The sequence below is a fragment of the Aquarana catesbeiana genome, linkage group LG10 (genome assembly GCF_042186555.1).
Source record: "Aquarana catesbeiana isolate 2022-GZ linkage group LG10, ASM4218655v1, whole genome shotgun sequence".
Classification (NCBI taxonomy): domain Eukaryota; kingdom Metazoa; phylum Chordata; class Amphibia; order Anura; family Ranidae; genus Aquarana; species Aquarana catesbeiana.
In genome coordinates, this window is record NC_133333.1 from 177,870,302 (window position 1) to 177,891,467 (window position 21,166).

The window sequence follows — 21,166 nt, forward strand, 5'->3', positions numbered from 1 at the left end:
ACGAGGCTTTACGATCCGAAAATCAGCAGATCGTTCAGCGGACGAAATTTCACTTCCGATTTTCGTATCATGTGTACGGGTACTCGTTCTTCAGCCTTAGGCTCGGTTCACACTAGATGCGGTGCAAATTCACTGCAAATTCGCGCCACATCTAAATCGCAAGCCTGTTGTTTTTTTTTTAAGTTCATAGTGGTGTGAAACCTAGGACGAATAAACCCGTAAGTGAACAAAAAACGTACATGTGAAACACACACTAAAAAGTGTACTTAAGGGTGTGCTTTAGTCCACCCCCCGAAAGAGTAGGACCTCTACCCTGACCCCCGGGGTATAAGGCTCCTGACGGGGACTTAGTTTACATGGTCTGCCTAGCCAGAAGGCCTGGCAGACCCCATTCTTCTGGGAAAGCCGAAGCATCTCCCAAAGAGAGACCCCTCCAGAGGCAGGGGAGGAAGGAGCCGGAGGCCCACACATCCTCCCCCTAGACGTCATGGTAAGCCCGGGGACTCACACCTTTCATCCAGTGAAAAACACACACAAAAGTGAAAAGTGACAAACAGTGGGAGAAAATAGAAAATAAAAAAGTGCCTAGTAGTGCACTGGCCGGGCCCTGAGGCCTGGTAGACAAAAATTGCCCCGGACTTTAGCCAAAAAGCCCAGCCTATGAGGCACAGTGCAGAAAGCATAATTTGGTGCTGTGACCATGTGATCCGTTCATACTGTGGGGTCCCACACCCAAGTGTTACTAAGAGCCCCCCTAGGGCGACCACTCCCAGGGAGGACCGCAGACCCTCTGCCTTCAAAGCCCATGGCTAGACAAGGTAGAACGTTCAAATCAGAAGGTAATGGGCTCTTTCAGCTTTCCCAGGGGAATTACCCCCGTGCCCCAACTGCCCGTGGGCGCCCCCCGGTTTCTGTTGCAGACGGTACTAACCTTCCAAGCCCCATCACTCCAGCAGGTTTGCATAGCCGCCAGCCCAACCTTGGTCATATCAGGATAGTAGCACAGCGCCCCCCACTGGATCACTGATAAGAACAGATACTACACTTGATCTTAGCCAAAAGGGCAAGAAGCGACCGGTTCATGCGAACTGATTGTGGGGTGTATGTTATGTTAACAACACCCCACAATTATTTTGCAAAACAAAGCGCAACTTGCAGAATCGGATTGCATGGATGTGAACACCCATGCGATCCGATTGTGGTGCGAACCAAAAAAAGGGTCCTGCACGAGTTTGGTCCGAATGCGATGCGATTTTAGCCATATGTATATTTATATGGTTGTATTTGCATCGCACAGACATCGCATGTGATCTGTACAGCAATGCAGTGCGAATCACATGCAATGTCTGGCATCGCACTGGTATGAACCGGCCCTGAATTTCGATGCTCAGAAACGCTCAAGAAGCAAAATCCCATTCATTTCAATGGCCCTTGTTCACATTGGAGCCTTTTGTTGCCTGTAGCAAAACACCTGTTACTCAAAAAAGTACACAAGCTAGTTTTCAGGCAGATTTTAGCATTTTTTTGTCCCCATAGGCTGCAATAAAAAATGCCTGAACAGCACGAAATTAGCATTTTTTCAAGCGTTTTTAGCTCAAACAGCAAATCCCTTCCCCTTTTCTAGCATCACTCCACACCTTATACCAGTTTCTATTGGCCACAGCAAAAACACCTAAATGAAAAATGCCTGAAAAAACGCCTATAATATTTACAAAACTGCTCAAAAACACCTGGAAAAACACCTGAAAAAACGCCTGAAAATGCTCAGCTCAAGTGTGAATGTAGCCTTAAACCTCTGACATGAAATATGAACAAAGCATATCCCTCTATAGTGTGTACTTAATGTAATTAGTGTCTCAATTAAGAGAGCTACGTGTTATTTCTTGCTGCTGCTTCATTCCTCTGCTATCAAAATGAATCACTTCTGACAAGTTTTCCTGACACCGAGTGAAGAATGATGACAGGGGAGGGACTTGTAGCAGATTGACAGCCTTAGCTCTATTCCTGTGTGCTGTGTGGAGAAGGGTGTGTCTTTTCCCTCCAATCAGCTCTTAGACCTCTCCTTACTGAGCTCTGCAGAGTGTAATTTCAGCTCTCTGCCCCCTTTTCTCTGAACTCTCAGACAAGCTTTGTAAAGTCAGAACTTTGAATGGATGTAGAGAAAAGAAGAAAAGCAGATAAACAGGTACAACGTATGTAGATGTTTCATCTCTGTGTAGCATCTGAGGCCAGTCACTTCACTAGTTATATGGAAGGGTTTACAACCACTTTAAGTTTTGACAAAAAAACCTGGAAGCTGATTTCTATACAAAACTGCTCCAGATTTTGCACTCTCAAGTTTTAGTAAATCAACCCCATTGAGTCTATGGCTTCAGAACCAAGTTCCAACATTAGCTACAGAGTGACAAGAAAATGTGAAGCCAGAATTCAAAATGGCATGCAGACAGTAGTAAAATAGAGGAAAGGAGAGCGCACAGCCGCCCTAGTGCATTAAAGTTTATTGGAGAACATATAAAAACAATAAGTTGCACTCACAGCGGAAGACTTGGTGTTCATGTAATGGATACAAATATGCCTCCTCTCCTGGCCTATCCCTTGGGATAATGACTGATGGTGTGGGGAACGAGTGGGATGAGGGATCAAGGAGTCCCAGCTGCAGTGTCCCGCTGAACAGCTCTGAGAGCCGCGCCCGGACCAGTTGGCGCCGTGTGACGTCACTCCCGGCTGCGATGTGGAGGAAGGAACGAACAAGCCATCTGCCCTATGTTGCCTTGAGGAAGGGATCCTGCTCGGCCTCGAAACGTTGGCCTATTTGACTAATGTAACATGGCACTAATAAATGAGTGTATGTGTTTGCAAAAGAGTGCTGGTGACCTCCCATAGTTTTACTGACATTTACTGTCAAATTGGCCCAGGGCACACGGTTCTTTCCAGACCCAGGACTTACTTAAAAGGCAAATACTACCTAATCTGATATTTTAACTGAAAGCAAACCTGTTAGCTTTCGTTAACCCTAGGTTCACACTTATGTGTTTTTAGTGCATTTTAAAGTGTGCAGAAACGCACTACAGTCCATTAAACATGGTTTCCTATGGTACACGTTCACATCTATTCGTTTTTTAGCAGCCTCCCTGACAGCTGATATCTCATTGGTTGTTAAAGTGATTGTAAAGGTAATTTTTTTTTTAAATAACAAACATATCATACTTACCTCCACTGTGCAGCTATTTTTGCACAGAGTGGCCCCGAACCTGCTCTTCTGGGGTCCCCCGGCGGCTCCTCCTCACATGTGATAAAACCCTCAGAGAAGCGCTTCCCCGAGGGGTTTACCTTGCGGGGTGCTCCGGGGTCCAGTATTCCGTGTCCATAGAGGTCAAATGCAGGACTCGGCCCCGGCCCCCAATCGCCCACGTCATTGGATTTGATTGACAGCAGCATGAGCCAATGGCTGCACTGCTATCAATCTATCCAATCAAGAGCCGAGAACCCTGCGCAGAGAGAGACAGTGCATCTCTGCCAGGTCAAGTTTGAGGGTCCAGGTAAGTAAAACGGGGGGAGGGCTGGGGGGCGGTTACTGTTTACAACCCTTTTAAGGACGCGGTGGCCTGCCCACTCCTTAACAACCAGCTATTCACAGTTTTTTAAGGAGAAAAAAAAAAGCAAAACACATGAAAACGGCATGCAAAAACTTATCAGAAACGCAGGTTTAAAACGCAAAACGTATCAGAAAAAAAAACGCATAGATGTGAACCTAGGGTAAGTGCTAAGAGTTCTAAAAGATTACCATACAGTTTCATGATATGACAATGGTAACAAAGTGCTGAAGTTTTCTCTTTTAGAAGGACATAGCGTTGTGGTGTCTGCTCCTAGGCCAGACATTTACTTTTAAAAGTTTCAAAAGGAATAAGATCACTTTAACATACAGCTTTGTGTTACTATCATAGATTGGGGTAGATTTACTAAAGACAAATAGAATGTGCACTTTGCAAGTACAGTTGCTCCAGAGCTTAAAGTGGTTCTAAGGGCTTGTTTTTTTTTTCTTTAAAACAATAAACACATCATACTTACCTGCTCTGTGCAATGGTTGTACACAGAGCAGCCCCGGTCCTCCTCTTCTTGGGTTCTCCCGCCAGGGCTTCTGGCTCTTCTCCCCCAAAGCAAGATGCTTGAATTGATAAATGCATAGAATGTGTGAAGGTAAAAAAACATTCTCCCTTTAGAACCACTTTAATAAATGCAGGAAGCTCTGCTGACTTCCATCATCCAATCATGAGCAAGCAATAATGCTGTTTTTGTTTCCTTGCATGTGATTGGGTATTCCTTGCAAAGTGAAGCTTTAGCTCATTTACTAAGCTCGGGAGCAACTGCACTTGCAAAGTACACAGTCGTTTTGCCTTTAGTAAATCCACCCCTTGCAAAAAATACTTCAAAAACGGCAGGTGTAGAGAACACAAGCTTTTACCGAAATGTAGGTAGAGGCCAGGGGAACATTAAATGAGTCTCTCTCCAATCTAGTGAGTGGCCATTTAGTACATTTTTACTAGAGGTTTAAGCATGTGTTACTTTTTACTTCTGATGTCTATTGAAGTTAATTGACAAGAGCTGCTGCTTTGACCTCTGGCTCCTGGTGAGCTTCCAGACTGCTATACTGAAACTGAGCTTATGTATCAAATGTGTCCTGAAAGGAGACTGTAGCTGTATATTACAAGCAGATTTATTTAGCATTTTTCTTGTGGTTGTTAAGAGACTGAAAGGAAGCATCCGATTTGATCGTTATGTGCAGCAGACACACAGTACGTTCCCCAAGTCCTTTCAACTGGGGTCCACTTTCATTACTTTCTTCTGAAACATTGTATGACCACTTTACTTAGATGACAATATAAAAGAAAACGGTGTTCATCTGACCATACACTAGACCAGGGGTGCCCAACCTTTTGAGGAGCGAGGGCCACTTTAGCGACTTTGTAACCGTCCGTGGGCCACAATGAGCAGAGTGGGCAGATGACAGGTCTGTGTCCACTCTGTATATGAAGAGCAGACACGGACACAGCCCGCTCTACTCTATGGACCCTCCGATCCAATCCACCCAGACAGAAGGGGACGGATGCCCTTCTGTTTTTTTAAGTGGATCATATTGGAGATAGGCGAGTGTAAAACGGACATGAGTCCATTTACATCTGCCATTCTATAGAGGTGATTGGAGGGTCCGATTGGGTTCACCTGAAAAACAGACAAGCGGCCTGCAGGTATCGCTGGCTGCTGCTGTCTCCAGGCAGGTATGGCTGGTGGCTGCTGCTGGTTGTCCTCCAGGGCTGGTACTTTTGGTGGGTTCTGCTGGCTGGTACTACTAGCTGGTACTGCTGGTTGGTACTGCTCCGTTCTTCACACTGATGCTCGGGGAGGGCGGGTCGGGAACCCACGATCTGGGCTTGCTGACCCACCGACCCAGATCAGGAGGTGGTGGGCCACATCAGAGGGCCAGCGGTTGGGCACCCCTGCGTGACAATCTCATTGTACAATCTCCTATGTAGTAGAAGGGCCTGTCTGATATGATAATTATTGAATGGATTGTTTAGGGGTATCCTCACATTACAGCTTTGGTAAATCTAAAGAAGATTGTATAGTTTATGGCCAGCCTGAGGGTGGCTATGTATTCTTTGATAAATTATCGATTTTTTTTTGTCCAGTCGATCTTTCCTTATAGGAATAATTGATTTATGTACTGTAGAACAACCCATTTGAACCATATGCTACAGATACGGTCATAAATTATCTATTGTTTTCATGATGCAATCTCATAATCTGATAGTTTCAAACATAATCAAGTTCATGAACAAAGCATCTCGGTGCTGCCAATCAATGCAACACGATCAATAATTTTTTGCCCTAGCTGGTCGATGTGCACCTCAGACATGAAATATGAACAAAGCATATCCCTCTATAGTGTGTTCTTGTCTCAATTAAAACCACTAAGTGTCATTTCTGTCTGCTGCCTCGTTCCTCTGCTTTTAGCATGAGTCACTTCTGACAAGTTCTCCTGACACCAAGAGAAAAATGGTGACAGGGGAGGGAGCTCCAGCTGATTGAAAGGCCTCAGCTCTGTTCCTGTGAGCTGTGTGAAGGGGGTGTGTCCCTTACCTCCAATCAGTCCTCAGAGCGCTCCTCACTGAGCTCTGCAGAGTGTAACTTGAAGTGTTTATAAACCTTTGAATTTTTTTTATAAAAATAACAAAACATGTCTATACTTACCTGCTCTGTACAATCGTTTTGCACAGAGCAGCTCCGATCCTCCTCTGGGGGCCCCCACCAGCGCCCCAGGCTCCTTATCTTCATCAGGTACCCCCACAGAAAGCCGCTTTCCATGGGGGCACCTGTGCAGGCTCGCTCCCGAGCCCCACTGCTTCGGCCATTGTCACAGACAGAAGGGCTTGGCCCTGCCCTCTGCTCCAGTGTCACAGGATTTGATTGACAGCAGTGGGAGCCAATAGCTCCTGCTGCTATTAATCTGTCCAATGAGGAGAGAGACAGCAGCTGGAGCTGGATCGGTGCTCAGGTAAGAAAAGGTGGGGCCGGGGGGGCGCTGCAGCACAGAAGGTTTTTCACCTTAATGCATAGAATGCATTAAGGTGAAAAACCTTGAGACTTTACAACCACTTTAAGCTCTTTGCCCCCTTTTTTTCAGACAGCTCAGACAACCTTAATTAATTCTGCACTTTGACTGGATATAGAGAAGAAAATACTGCAGATAAACAGATGCAACTTATGTGGGAGGATTTATTTAATCTCTGTGTATCATCTGAGGCTATTCACTTCACTGGGTAAATGAAGGCGTTTACAACCACTTTAATCTAAATCGATTAGAAGGAAATTTATGTCTAATTTGATTGTTTACCGATTGGATCGTTTTGATAAAATCACACATTGATCGGATAATTAAAGTGTTACTAAACCCAGTAATATGAAAATTGTTCCTCCCCCCACCCCACAGTGCCCACAGCTTATAAATCTTCTTTTTATAATTTATAATAAAATACAGCCACTATATACTTTTTTGCTGATCTGTATACCATGGTCACATGATAAACTGCACAGTTTGTCCAATGCTGAGTTTTCAGGTAGGAGATTTCCACTACAGCTTGTATGTGTGATGTCAATATCATGTGACCTAAACAGTTCAACTGAAACAGGAAATGTTCTCTCCAGCAATAGAGACTAAACTGAGCATGTGCAGGATGGCTAATTTCACTGTAATAAATGGCCTTGCCAAGATAGACAGGAGGGAAGGATCTGTCCATATATTCTCAAAGAGCCTTTTTACACAATGCAGAGGATTAACCCCTTAAGTTCCACAGTGAGTATAACAAGCATGATATGCTGCATACAGGGCGGGCACAGTGATGTAGTGGGTAGCACTCTTGCCTAGCAGTAAAAAGGGTTGCTGGTTCCAATCCCAACCACGACACTACCTGCCTGGAGTTTGCATGTTCTCCCTGTGCCTGTGTGGGTTTCCTCCAGGTACTCCGGTTTCCTCCCACACTCCAAAGACATGCTGGTAGGTTAATTGGCTTCTGTCTAAATTGGCCCGAGTTAGGGACCTTAGGTTGTAAGCTCCTTGAGGATAGGGACTGATGTGAATACATACCTCCCAACATTTTGAGATGGGAATGAGGGACACCTACCAGTAAACATATGTAGGCATGGGACACACCCCCTGCCACACCCCCTTAAAGGAGAATTAACCCAAGAAAAAGGTTAATTAAATTCACAAGGGCTTTTTTTTACCACTACTATTCCTTTATATTGGCTTTTAAAATGTACAAATGCAGCAATTTAGAATTTGGAAAAAAGGTTTAGCACTGGGAAACACTTTTTTAAAGATAAAAAGTGCATTTTATATACAGCTATATAAATCAGACCAAAATGAGGGACAAATGAGGAATGAGGGACAGAGGGACATTGCTCCAAATCAGAGACAGTCCCTCCAAATCAGGGACAGTTGGGAGCTATGTGAATATTCAATGTATATGTAAAGCGCTGCATAAATTGATGGCGCTATATAAGTACCTTAAATAAATTAATAAATTAATAATAATATACAGATAGATTCTACTGTTGTAGGTTTAGTAACACTTTAAATCAAAGTATATGTGGTCACCATTAGGTCCTCATATGACATTGATTTGTTAAATCCAAAGTTGATTGTACAGATACTATATGGTCAGATTGTGGTATGTATGGTGACCTTAGTCATGATTCCTTCCAATAACAATTGCTGGACACCTGTATGAGGAACTTCACTCCACTGATTACTAATAAAGCTGAGTTGCTTAGTTCTACACTTTATAGGACATGCTATGAAATGAGGTGAGACTAATAATTCCAATAGGAAATTCTGAGAATAAGTATGAGAAGAGGAGAGGTACCTTGAAATGAGAACTGCAGGCCAAGGTGCTGAGAAAACATGAATTAGCAGTCCAAAGACTTTACACATCTGCATGGTTTTTGGTTTTTTTTTGCAACTCCACCCAATAATATGCAATTGAGGCAGAGCAAATCTTCTGACACATGACAGTCATGTGGGTTGTAAAATGCCCCTTTCTTCCAGGAACCTTGATTGATAGCAGGCTATTGATGAAACGTGTATAGGACTCGCCATGCAAACCGCTCATCCGCAATAGCAGATTTGATTCCATAATCTGTTTTCATTGTTGACTACTAAAGTACCAGTAATAATGCAGCTCCCAAGGTATTGTGGGAACTGAATTCATCCCTTTCATCACTAATCACCTTTTATATGTTGAGTAGAAAATCTGCTCTACAAACATTCTGGGCCCCATTCACACTGGCAGTGTCAAAGCCGCATTTATATGTATAGAGGGTATTTCTAAATGCATTTAATTATTTTTCATGGGGGCCATTCACACTTTGGGGTTTATTTACTAAAACTGGAGTGCAAAATCTGGTGAAGCTGTGCACTGTAGCCAATCAGCTTCCAGCTTTTACTTGTTTCATTAAGCTTTGACAAAAATACCTGGAAGCTGATTGGTTTCTATGCAGAGCTGCACCAGACTTTGCGCTTTTCAGTTTTAGTAAATCAACCCCTGTGCGTTTATGTACAGCCAATTTGGCTTTCTGTGGATTCGATTAGACACTCTAACTATGACAACATCTTCCATGCAACAGAATCACTAACTTCAATAACTACTCATGTTATCTGACGTAAGTCCCACCCGCAGATGAAAACGGTGTTCAAACATGTGCGGTATCACCGCGATTGGTAGAGCGAAATCGATAATTCTAGCACAAGACCTCCTCTGTAATTCAAAATTGGTAACCTCTAAAAACTTTTAAACCTTGCCTATGGAGATTTTTAAGGGTCCAAGTTTGTCGCCATTCCACAAGCGGGCGCAATTTTGAAGCATGACATGTTGGGTATCAATTTACTCGGCATAACATTATCTTTCACAATATAAAAAAAAAATTGGGCTAACTTTACTGTTGTCTTATTTTTTAATTCAAAAAATTTTATTTTTTCCAAAGAAAAATTGGAAATTTATTTAAAAATAAATAAATAACGAGCCTTTACAATCACTTTAAGGACCAGGCCTATTTTTCAAACTTGTTGTTTACAAGTTAAAATCAGTGTTTTTTGCTAGAAAATTACTTCAAACCCCCAAACATTATATATACTTTGTGTCACACCATATTTGTGCAGCGGTCTTACAAACATAATTTTTTGGGAATAAATACACTTTTTTAAAATAAAAAATAAGAAAACAGTAAAGTAAGCCCATTTTATTATTTTTTTATATTGTGAAAGATATTGCTACGCCAAGTAAATTGATACCCAACATGTCATGCTTTAAAATTGCGCCCGCTCATGGAATAGTGACAAACTTTGAAACTTAAAAATCTCCATAGGCGTTGTTTAAAAATGTCTATAGGTTATCAGTTTTGAGTTACAAAGTAAGTCTTTTGCTATAATTATTGCTCTTACTCTAACGATCGCGGTCATACCTCACATGTGTGGTTCGAACACCGTTTACATATACAGGCGCAACTTATTTATTGTACTTTTTATTTTTACACTGTACCTTTAAAGAAAAAAAAAAAAATGGATCACATTTATTTCTATTACAAGTAATGTAAACATACCCTGTAAAAGAAAAAAAAGCATGACAGGACCTCTTTAACGTGAGATCTGTTGTCAAAAAGACCTCAGATCTCACATTTACACTTAAATGCAATAAAGAAAATATTTTTTTTTTTTAATAAAAAAATAAAGTGTTTTTTTTTTTTCAAAAAAAAGAAAAAATGTCCCATTAAGGCCGTTGGGCGGAAGGGATGTTTGACTTTGCTTCCATCATCCAGCGGCATTGAGTCGAGTGGAGGCCATCATTAACTCACTCGACTTCCTGCCTCTCAGGAGAAAGGACCAGGTCATCTGTCTCTGCCGCTTTGTAGCTGCATAGATAAGTATTGTAGTAAGCTACAGCAGCAACTTTGTATCCAGCTAAAAAAAAGAAAAAAAAAAAAAAAAAAAAAAAAAAAAAGAAAAACACACACGCAGAGAGATTTGTAGCTACTCCAAATCTCAGCTATAAACTGATAATACGGCATTGCCCTTAGTAAGATATCTGTGAATGCATTCAGATTTGCACCATAAGGCTGCACACACACAGGCACATTAAACAAATCCCATTTACACTGGATCCTTCTGGCAGGAGATGGTTTAAAGAGCCAGCATAAAAAAATGCTTGGTCTGGGGCGTATTTCAGTGCATTGATGCAGGTAAAGTAAATGCACAGAATTTCATTCTAGTGGCTGGAATATTCATTTGTTCTAGCCACGGGAGTAAAATTCCATGCATGTGCAAGTGTATATACACATTTATACATGCATGCACATAAATTATGCCAGTACCCTTTTCCCTGAACTCAGGCATGGGGCATTTTTTTCATGACTCTAATGTGCATGGACACCTAGGCTAATATACTTCAGCCCCGGAAGATTTTACCCCCTTCCTGACCAGAGCACTTTTTACAATTTGGCACTGCGTCGCTTTAACGGACAATTGTGCGGGCATGCACCGCTGTACCCAAACAAAATTTGCGTCCTTTTTTTCACCATAAATAGAGCTTTCTTTTGGTGGTATTTGATCACCTCTGCGGTTTTCATTTTTTGCGCTACAAACAAAAGAACAGCAACAATTTTGAAAAAAAAACACTTTTTGCTATAATAAATATCCCCAAATTCTTCTACACTTCTTCTACATATCCCCAAAGTATTCTTCTACATAGTTTTGGTAAAAAAAAAATCGTAATAAGCATATATTGATTGGTTTGCACAAAAGTTATAGTGTCTACAAACTATGGGAAAGATTTATGTCATTTTTATTTTATTTTTATTTTTTTTTACTGATAATGGCAGTGATCTGCATTTTTTATCAATACTGTGACATTGTGACGGACAGATCGGACACTTTTGACACATTTTTGGGACCACTGACATTTATACAGCGATCAGTGCTATAAATATGCACGGATTACTGTATAAATGTCACTGGCAGGGAAGGGGTTAACACTAGGGGCGATCAAGGGGTTAAATGTATGTTCCTTAGGTGTTTTCTAACTGTATGGGGATAGGAATGATTAGGGGAGGAGACATATCGTTGTTCCTATTTAGTAGGAACAAACAACATGTCTCCTCTCCCCTGACAGAACAGGGATTTGTGTGTGGCTGGCGGCGATCGTGACCGCTGGCCACACGCATCGGGTCCACCGCCATGCAGCGCGTGCCCTCTGGCAGCTCTTAAAGGAAACCCCGTACCCGTACTCAGCGGTGCCATTGTGTCGCAGTATATGTGCGTGAGCCGGTCGGGAACCGGTTAAAGTGTTTATAAAGACAGAGCGGCCCTGAATCTACTCTTCTGGGGGTCTTCGCCAGCGCTCTCGGCTCCTCTCTCTGCCACTATACCAAGCTGCTTGCTAAGGGGGCGCATATGTGGGCTCATTCCTGAGCCAGGCTGTATGTATCCACAGACACACAATGGCGCTCGCTGCTGCATCTCTGTCCTAGAGAGAGAGAGAGAGAGAGAGAGAGATGATGATGATGATGATGATACAGATGGGGCCAGCACTGGATCAGGCAAGGACTCAGGTAAGTAGTTAGGGGGGTGAGGGGGCGATACTGCTAATGGAACATTTTTTACCTTAATGCAAGAAATGCATTAAGGTCAAAAAATGTTTTAGCTTATAACAAAATTACAGTTTTATAGTAACTTTTGGAACATTTTGGATACTGCTAATGTCAACTCCAGAAAAAGGTTGCTCTACTGTATTGACAAAAACATACATGCTCAGACAGTTTGCAGCTGGTAGAATTGCTGCTGATGCTCACTACAAGACTTATCTATGTAGCTACAAATTACTGGCGCCATGGACGTCAGCAACTGTGGCAGGACCCGGGTCTAAACCTGCAAACTCTGCTGTGTCTGGCGATGTCTCCTCTTACAGAGCCACCTGGGATGATGGACAGCTCCCTAGACAATTACTTAAATAATCTTACCTTCAACCCTGTCTTTTATGCATTTAGATAAAAAGCCTTCGGTGTGCAGCAGCCCCCTCAGCCCCCCCAATACTTACCTGAGCTCCATCTAAATCCAGCGATGTTGCAGGAGTGTCTCAGCTGCTAGGGACTCCCCTCCTCATTGGCGGAGACAGAAGCACGGTGCCATTGGCTCCTGCTGCTGTCACAGTCAGTGAGCCAATGAGGAGAGACAGTGGGCGGTGCCAGGCCGCAGCTCCATGTCTGAATAGACACAGGGAGCTGTGACTCGGCTTGGGTGCCCCTATAGAAAGCTGCTTGCTTTGGGGGCACTTAACAGGAGGGAGGGGCCAGAAGCATTGAAGGAGGGACCTGAGAAGAGGAGGATCCGGCCTGCTCTGTGCAAAACCACTGCACAGAGCAGGTAAGTATAACATGTTTGTTATTTTTAACTAAAAAAAAAAAACAAGACTTTAGTATCACTTTAATTTTTCACTCCTCCCATGAACTTCCTGATTTAGATCATATCTTTGCCAGATTATTGTGCTCTCTCCAGCCAATATGTCACTTTTGCCACTCCTGCTGTTACCTGTATCTTCACTACCACTTGTTACCGACATTTGGCTTGTTCCTCGGCTATGCTTCTGCTTGATCCCTACTTGCTATATCTGCTACTGGACTCCGGATTGCTCACCTCCTGGTGGGGAAATCCTGGGGGCCGGAACTTGGTACTAACATGCAGCAAAACCCAAATTCACCATTAAGCGCTACGGTGAACACCGGTTAATACTTAGACTCTGCACCCCACTTCTGTACTTATTCAGCTGGTTGGTAGGTGCTTCTCTACTGCTATAGCTACTGGCCTCCAAGCCTGACTCCAGACAATGACAAACTGTTTTTGATAACATGAAAAGTTACTGCAATTTATGGTTCTGTTGTAAAGACATTTTTTTTTTTTCAAAAGAGATTTCAGCAGGAAAATATGTACCCGACTGCTCTGTAAAGAGTCACTGCCACCTTGCCCCGCAAGAAATGGCATACCCTGACCATAACTGTACTCTCTAGCAGCCCCTTGCTTCTTCACAGCTGGGAACACTACCTGGTATTTCCAGCAATGGAGAAATATGTGATTTGCACCTCCTAGCAGCCAATCGCTATGCCTGAACACTGTCACATGACCTGGAAAATGACATCATCGCTCCCCTGTGTTTCCAAGACAGATGATCTTAGTGGCAGCTGCAGTGAAGCAAGGACCTGTGAGGGAGGGCAGGTAAGGTAATTAAATAAGGGCTTTGAGGAGTGCCCATTTTTAAAGACTCTGTCTCCTTCCCCATCGTGGTCAAGGCCAGACTGTCTCTTTAACACCTTTGCCCAGCTGGTAAGAAATGTGTTCTCTCCTCTACAAATGCTGCAGGCCAGTCTGTAAAACATATCCTTCCTAACAAGACAGCAAACAGACAAAGTAAACGAATCATCCGCTGCCTGGAATATCATGGATTTACACTCCACCATTGTCTCTATCGACAGCCACAGAGCTGTGTGCTAATTGAGATATAATGGAAGATAATTACAACCAATATTAGTACATTACACATTAGCATAGTTTTAGTGATAGATTCCTAGTTTGGAAATAATGAATGTTTAATTCATAAGGATCGCGAATACAATTAGCATAAAATGGATTAAAGAAGAAGACACTTAATGGATCTGGAGAGCTACAAAATAAGTTGGGAGTCTGAAGTGAGCTTAAGTGTAAAATAATGGTGTTCATTTACTAAGTTGTGTTGCCGTTATTGAATCACTTACTGGATTAGTAAACTCAAATTACAATGGATTTTGTATAAAAACTGTTAAAATATTCACATCGTGATGCTCTGTGCGGTTTTAAAGAATGGCACACATACTAATTTAGTAAAGCTGCAGTTCTCTTATGTCTGTGGGCACTCAGTATCAACTTCCGAGCTGTAACTAGGGCCAGATTCATACACAGAGTTGGTTTACATTCCCAGTAGCAGTCACACATTTTTAAAATGCATGACACAACGTCATTCTGAGATTATTTGTGTACACACACACACACAAGCAATCATAGTGCTCTATGTGTGGTTCACTTGGGCTGCCAAAATGTGTTTTTAAAACTAATACATTATAACAGTCTAGAATATATATTTTTACAAATGATGGCCGGCAAAATATTACTTCCCAAGATACATTTAATACAAGAAAGTAATGTATTATTATATATTTTATACTATTTTATTAATAGTTATTTTTTTATTATTTTATATAATTTTTTTATATTATTTTATTTTTGCATAGAAGGGGCCCCTTGGGTCAGGGGACCCCGGGCAGTTGCCCCTTTTACATCCTTATGAATCCAGCACTTGCTGTAACAGTTGAAAGATGAATAGAGGCAGGGAATGGAACAATCGTACAAGTTCTCAAATGCCTGTAGGTCAGCCCCTCTGCCTGCCCATCGCATGGATACAACATGACCTTAGCTTGATAAGTTGCTTTCGACAGCCTTGGGTCAGCCATAAGGCTAGCCTAAGGCTGTCAGGCTGAACAAGGAAATCCCTTGATTCCTACATCCACTCTAAACAGCAGGGATGGAGGAATCTCCATCTGCTGTTTTTTTTATCCTGACATCCGCTGCTCCCATGGCTGTCAGAATACCCAATAAGTGATAGCATGTGATTGGCTACAGTATCTGTTTGGTTGAGAATTTTCAGCTCAGCTTCTTCGATTTTCAAATTGAAGTTTTTTCAAGCCGGGTGGTGACGACAGCATCACCCATGGCTCAAATCTTGATGGATTAAGCAGGAATCATCCAAAACTGGAGCTGTGTACGGCTAGAAAAAATAATGGATTCACTGATATAGTTATACTGCTGCATTCTTCTATAGGTGTCTCCTTGGAGAACAATGCCCTAACCTAACAATTTAACATAACTGTAGCCCCAAATTTTTTAAAATGCATCAACTCTTTTTGTGGGAAAACAGTCACGATTTGTGAGGCTCAATACCTCTAACAGTGATACAAATACTACTTCTATTCAGCATATCAAAACAGAACGCCAGGAAGGTGGCGATCCCTACAAAACCTCAAGCCCCCCCTCCATGAGAAATGGACGGGAAGGTGGTGATCCCCACAAAATCTCAAGACCCCCCACGGGAGATGGACGGCAAGACAGCGATCTCCCAACCTCCACTGTGGGAAACCGACGTGAAGCCGGCAATCAACCCCCCCAGTTGTCACACTACTGGGTGGGTCTTAGCCCCCTGAAAAATATCCCCCCATTGAAATCCATGCGTCCAGCACCCTTCATGTAGATTAGGGGCCGGGCACATAGTTCAGGGGGGCGGCGCCCCTGCACCCCATATGGATGGGCCTCCACTGGTCCCTAGTCAATCCTGGTTGTAAGTAAGAGAGGGTGGCTGTGTTCCCACAAAGTGGGACAATGGAAAACTAACGTAGCCACCCTCTAACAAGAAGTCAGTTCACAGCAGCAAAAAATAAATAAAAATGGAAGTAAGAGGAGGCTAAAAGCTATAGAATAAAAGCTACTTGTTTGAGTTAAGAATGCATACTTTAAACCAGAGTTTAGTATCACTTTAAAGACACACATGGGATGTAATTGGCTGTGCAGACACAGCTGAATTGCCTTCTGATAAGTCTGACAGGTAGTTCTGTTGTAAAAAAGAACCCATGACTCAGAGTAGTGATATTTATTCCTATGTAGAAGCGGAAGGAGATAAATGGTACAAGCAGACACAGAAGACACCATGTCTTTAGGCCTGGTTCACACCTATGCAGGTTGCAGTTGATGCCTATTCCAGCTGCATTTTGCATTTTTCAATACATGTTTTTGATCCATTGAAGTCTATGGAACCAAAAACACAACCTTTTGGTCCCTGGCCCTTTCCATAAAATGCACAGATGTGACCCATAAGAAACCATGTTATATGGACTGTAGTGTGTTTCTGCAAAACTGAAAACGCACTAAAAATGCATTAGGTGTGAACCAGGCCTTACTAGACAGCATCAAATTGCAGGCATCCACCTGATACCATAGAAATAAGATTTTCATCTGATTGACCTGAAAATAGTTGCCATAGGCAGCTACTAAAAACAGACTAAAGCAGGAAAAACACACAGAACAGAGAGCAGCATTTTAAAAATGAAGGTTGATGGATAGTAGGCAATGGGCACGAAGGCTTAACACAATCAACCCAACCCTTTACTTATTGACCCACTTGGTGCAGACCCCCTTTAACACTATAAAATATAGGCAGGGCATTGAAAGAAGACAAAATAAATCTACAATACATTTGCATAGCTCCTTTCTTTTCAAATGTTTTAATAATGAAACACACGGTACAATTTTCAAGAAGATATTTTTGAATTATTACTGAAAAACATTATACAGAGTAATGAGATCAAGAATGGAACTACTAATATGAGCCACCAGGACATTTTAGAAGGGTGGAATCTTACAGAGCGAGTCTTGAGATATAATATAGCATTACTGTACCTCATAAATGGTTCCATCTAAACAGTGCAGCACTCCATGTCCTTGACGTTGGTCCAGCACCCAGTTTCCTTCGTAATGATCACCATTCCTGTAATAAAACAAATTTCATGGTTTTTAGCTTACACTTGCCTGTGTGCAGTACGCACTGCCAAAGTAGACTTATAGTAGTTTCTTTACAGCATTACAATGATTTTCATACAGAGAAAGCCATTATGATTGAGAAATGAAACTGAGAAGGGGGCAAGCTACTATAGGAATGGAGTGTAGGAACTTGGAGGTTCACGTGCCTGCTGCACTCTTTCAAACCTTCCTGTCAGTGCTGAACCTCAGGTTGGCCCAACAGAAAAGATAATGCTGATAAGCTTTCACACCTATTATGCATTCCTATTGGCCAGTAAGGCTGGCCATTATAGTAATGAACCAATAGGAATCGGTTGGAGTGGGGCTTAGCAGCTTCACCTGAAACATAAGATTTAGCTGTGATCAGAGGGTTTGGGGGTTGCTTCAGGTATTTGCATACACCTTTATGTGCTTGCACCTACCATTAGGCAAGATGAGACTCTAATGTCAGTTGGCTTCCACTAGGCAAGACAGGCCTCTAACGAATGCAATTTGAGTTTTTTGGATATGCAAATTTTTCATCTTGATGTCATCTCCTAATTTACCTTACTAGAAAAATCAGTCACAGTGCTGGGGGGGGGGGGGGTTACCTTAACAGGCCTATAACTAGATGGGCAACTACTTTTCAATGGCTTTATCACAGTACTAAGTACCAGCAATTTCCAAAGAGGCATGAGGCACGAGGCACAATTCTAATGATAGCACTATAGACTCCATCCAGGGGCATACATCTGTAAACATGCGTGTGTTTATGCAAGGTTATAGCCATTGATTTCTAAGGCCAGCTGTACATAGCACCTGTGGCTCCTAGGTGGTAAAATAGTCCCAGATTTAATGTTGTACTTCTCAGACGCCTGCGTGCCTGAGGCCTAAAAGGGATCAGAAAGACAAGTGCTCTCAGTAATTCACAAAGACCTGATCGCTTCCCTACTCTGCAATACAAGCCTTGGTGAGGAAGCATGTGATGGGGGTGTGGCTATTAGTTAGCACTGCCCCTTGGATGGAACAAATAGGACAGCTCCATTCCCTACAATTGGGACACTTCATCCTATCATCCTAACGGTATTACTTGGACACTTAAATTTATCAGGAAGCAGGGGCTGGAAGGAGGTAAACCTGACTTGTGAAAGCCAAAGACTGTCTACAACATGGGTGCTCAACCTTGGTCCTCCAGCTTTTGCAGAACTACAAGTCCCATTAGGCATTGCAAGCTGCTGACAGTTACAAGTATGACTCCCAAAGGCAGAGGCATGATGGGAGTTGTAGTTCTGCAACAGATGGAGGGCCGCAGGTTGAGTACCCATGGTCTACAAGTTGATCAGAGACCAGGACATTTTGGAGTCTGTTCCCAACCTACTGTACCTCTAGCCACTTGTAAGGTGGTCTGGAGGAATGTTTCTTCAAAGAGATTTACCACCAGGCACAAAGATCGGGCATGGATGGTGATCCAAGGGGGGTTGCCTTTGAGGTCTTTCATGCTTGCCACATCCACAAATTAGCACTTGCATACAAATGTCCAAATACTTATGTATATATTTTGTTTCTTAGATGCAATACTGATTTAATGCTGTACAAAAAATGTACTTAAACCTTACTTTCTCAAGTGTGCCCTTGTGCTATTTTCATAACTTTGTGTAGTTTCTGCTTTAAAAAAAAATGACATAGTACAATATATTAATATTAAAACCTAACCTAAGACCGCCTCAATCCATATGTTCTATACATTACCCTAACAGAACACACATGAGAGAAAGTTTATGTGATTTACAACCTGGTTTCCACATTCCAATTTTTATTGGTATCCCCTTCGGCTTACTTTTATGCTTTGTGGTTAAAAGCAATGAAGGGTTGTGGGCAACACCTCACAATATAATGTCCATTTCAGTTAGAAGTGAAATGTAAAACTCAAAATATATTTAGTGGAACAAAATCTAAATGAGTATGCAAAAGTCATGTAGTAAATAATTTTCCTATCGTGTATACCCTGCAGTTGTGAAAATAGAGGATAATAAATGCATGCATTAAATTGTACTGATTTTCTCTGTATGTTCCAGGAAGCCTTTGGATATATACATATAAAAACACATTCACATTCTCTGTTACTTTTTTTTTTTTCGCTTTAAAATGGTAGTCCGTTCAAAATTGATATTTTAATTTTGGGTAGATACCCGTAGGGATTCCTAACAAAGTTCAGTGGTAATATCTCTGCAGTGGTGAGATGTCTACATCCAAAGCTGCTGTTAGAAATCACAGGGCCCCGTACAACCTACCTGACAGCTCCCCCCACCCTCAAAAATGATATTTTAGCTAAAGATACACTAAAATCATTATCATTATCGTTTCATCTGAGGGAAATCCTGAAAACATGACCTGTCGGGGCGCCTTGTGGACTGGAGTTGAGAAACACTGAGCTAGAGTATTAAGAAATTCTCCTTATATAGCAAGCAAAGTTTGACAGACTTAACCAGGACAGGGGCTTTTGGAGAGGACTAGGAGCAAGCCTCTTACCCACTGACTATGGGCCCTGGCATTTAGGGGAACTACTCTTTGGGAGGTGTATGTCTGGGGGATCCGTGGAGTGGTCTTGTTTCTGATTCAAGTTCATGGCTTCCCAAAACACACAGACTCTAGGAACTGGAGGATCCATATCCATATTTGGGACTTCTATGCCTCAAATCAGCAATGACTGTAGATGTTAATGTAATCCGCTCAAACCACTGGGGTCCCCTGCCATAATGTGTTTAGTGTAAATAGGTCTCTTGGTGTAGTCTGTTACCTACTAGTCTGAGGTGGGGTGAGATCACTGTTTGTTATGTGTTTATTGTGCTCATTAACTCACTTATTGTTTTGTCTGTCTGCTAGCAAACCATTGCGGGATGCTTATGATAATGTGTATTGTACTTTGCTGGCAGCTATAACAGGCAGCGATGTTCGCAGGTAAAAGCTTGCTGGCTGTAGGCAAGTTGATTGATCAATTTACTTGGTACATTCAGCATGCCCATAGACGGTTCGAAAATTGTCCGCTTTCTGCCAAACCGGCTGAGATTCAAACCATGTATAGCCTGCTTAAGACCCCTTTCACACTGGGGAGGTTTTTGGGCGCTTTAGCGCTAGAAATAGCCTCTGCAAACTGCCTAAAAACCACCTCCTATTCATTCCAGTGTGACTTCTCACACTGGGACGTTCTGAAAAGTCCTGCAAGCAGCATCTTTGGGGTGGGTTGGGAGCGTTGTATTTAGCGCTCCTAAAACGCCCTGCCCATTGGAATAAATGGGCAGCGCTTATAAAGCACCTTAAAAGCACTTTGAAAGTGCTGCAAAACGGGAGTTTTTACCACTTTTTTGGGTTAAAAGCACCCCGCTTGTGGCCGAAAAACGGCGCACAAGCGTTGCTTATACAGAGCTTTAGCATGAATGGTGGGCGCTGCTAGTGTGAAAGAGGTCCTAATCTCACCCCATGAAGTTTCTACTTATGTTAATTGATACAATATTTACAATATTTGCAGACTTAAAAGGTGGACACACAGTGGATAGCCAATTATAAATATCCCTTTTTGGATGTAAACAGTGGACTAGCCATTTGGCTCTGGGAGACAGTCTGGCATACCCAGTGTGAGTCAAGTGAACTAAGCCTTGGTTCACACTGGTGTGGCTTTGAAATTACGCTACTTTAGCACGATCTTAAAGCCGCAGATCTGTGATTTGCAGCTATGATTTCATTGTATCTTCGTTTAACAGAAGTCTATGCAAGAAGCAATGAAATTGATTAAAAAATAGTACAGAACCTTTTTTAAAGTCGCTGCGACATGAGTCGTGGCAATTGAATGGTTCCATTGCCGACAATGGGGTGCGACTTGCAATTTGGAACTGTCAAATCGAATGACAAATCGCACCAGTGTGAAAGGGGGCTTAGTTATGTCATCAGTTAACATTGTCTGTGTTTTTGATGTGTAACTATAGTGAAGGG

At 42.4% G+C, this 21,166-nt stretch overlaps 1 protein-coding gene and 1 pseudogene across 2 annotated transcripts in view; both read right to left on the reverse strand.

Annotated features, from left to right (window-relative positions):
- Positions 1–21,166, reverse strand: part of MORN1 (MORN repeat containing 1) — a 518,336-nt gene that overhangs the window by 431,117 nt on the left and 66,053 nt on the right. For both annotated transcript variants that reach the window (XM_073602994.1, XM_073602993.1), the window contains exon 6: positions 17,081–17,168. In XM_073602994.1, coding sequence (XP_073459095.1) covers positions 17,081–17,168 — 88 coding nt within the window. The remainder of the gene's footprint in view (positions 1–17,080; positions 17,169–21,166) is intronic.
- Positions 952–1,075, reverse strand: LOC141111497 (U2 spliceosomal RNA; annotated as a pseudogene).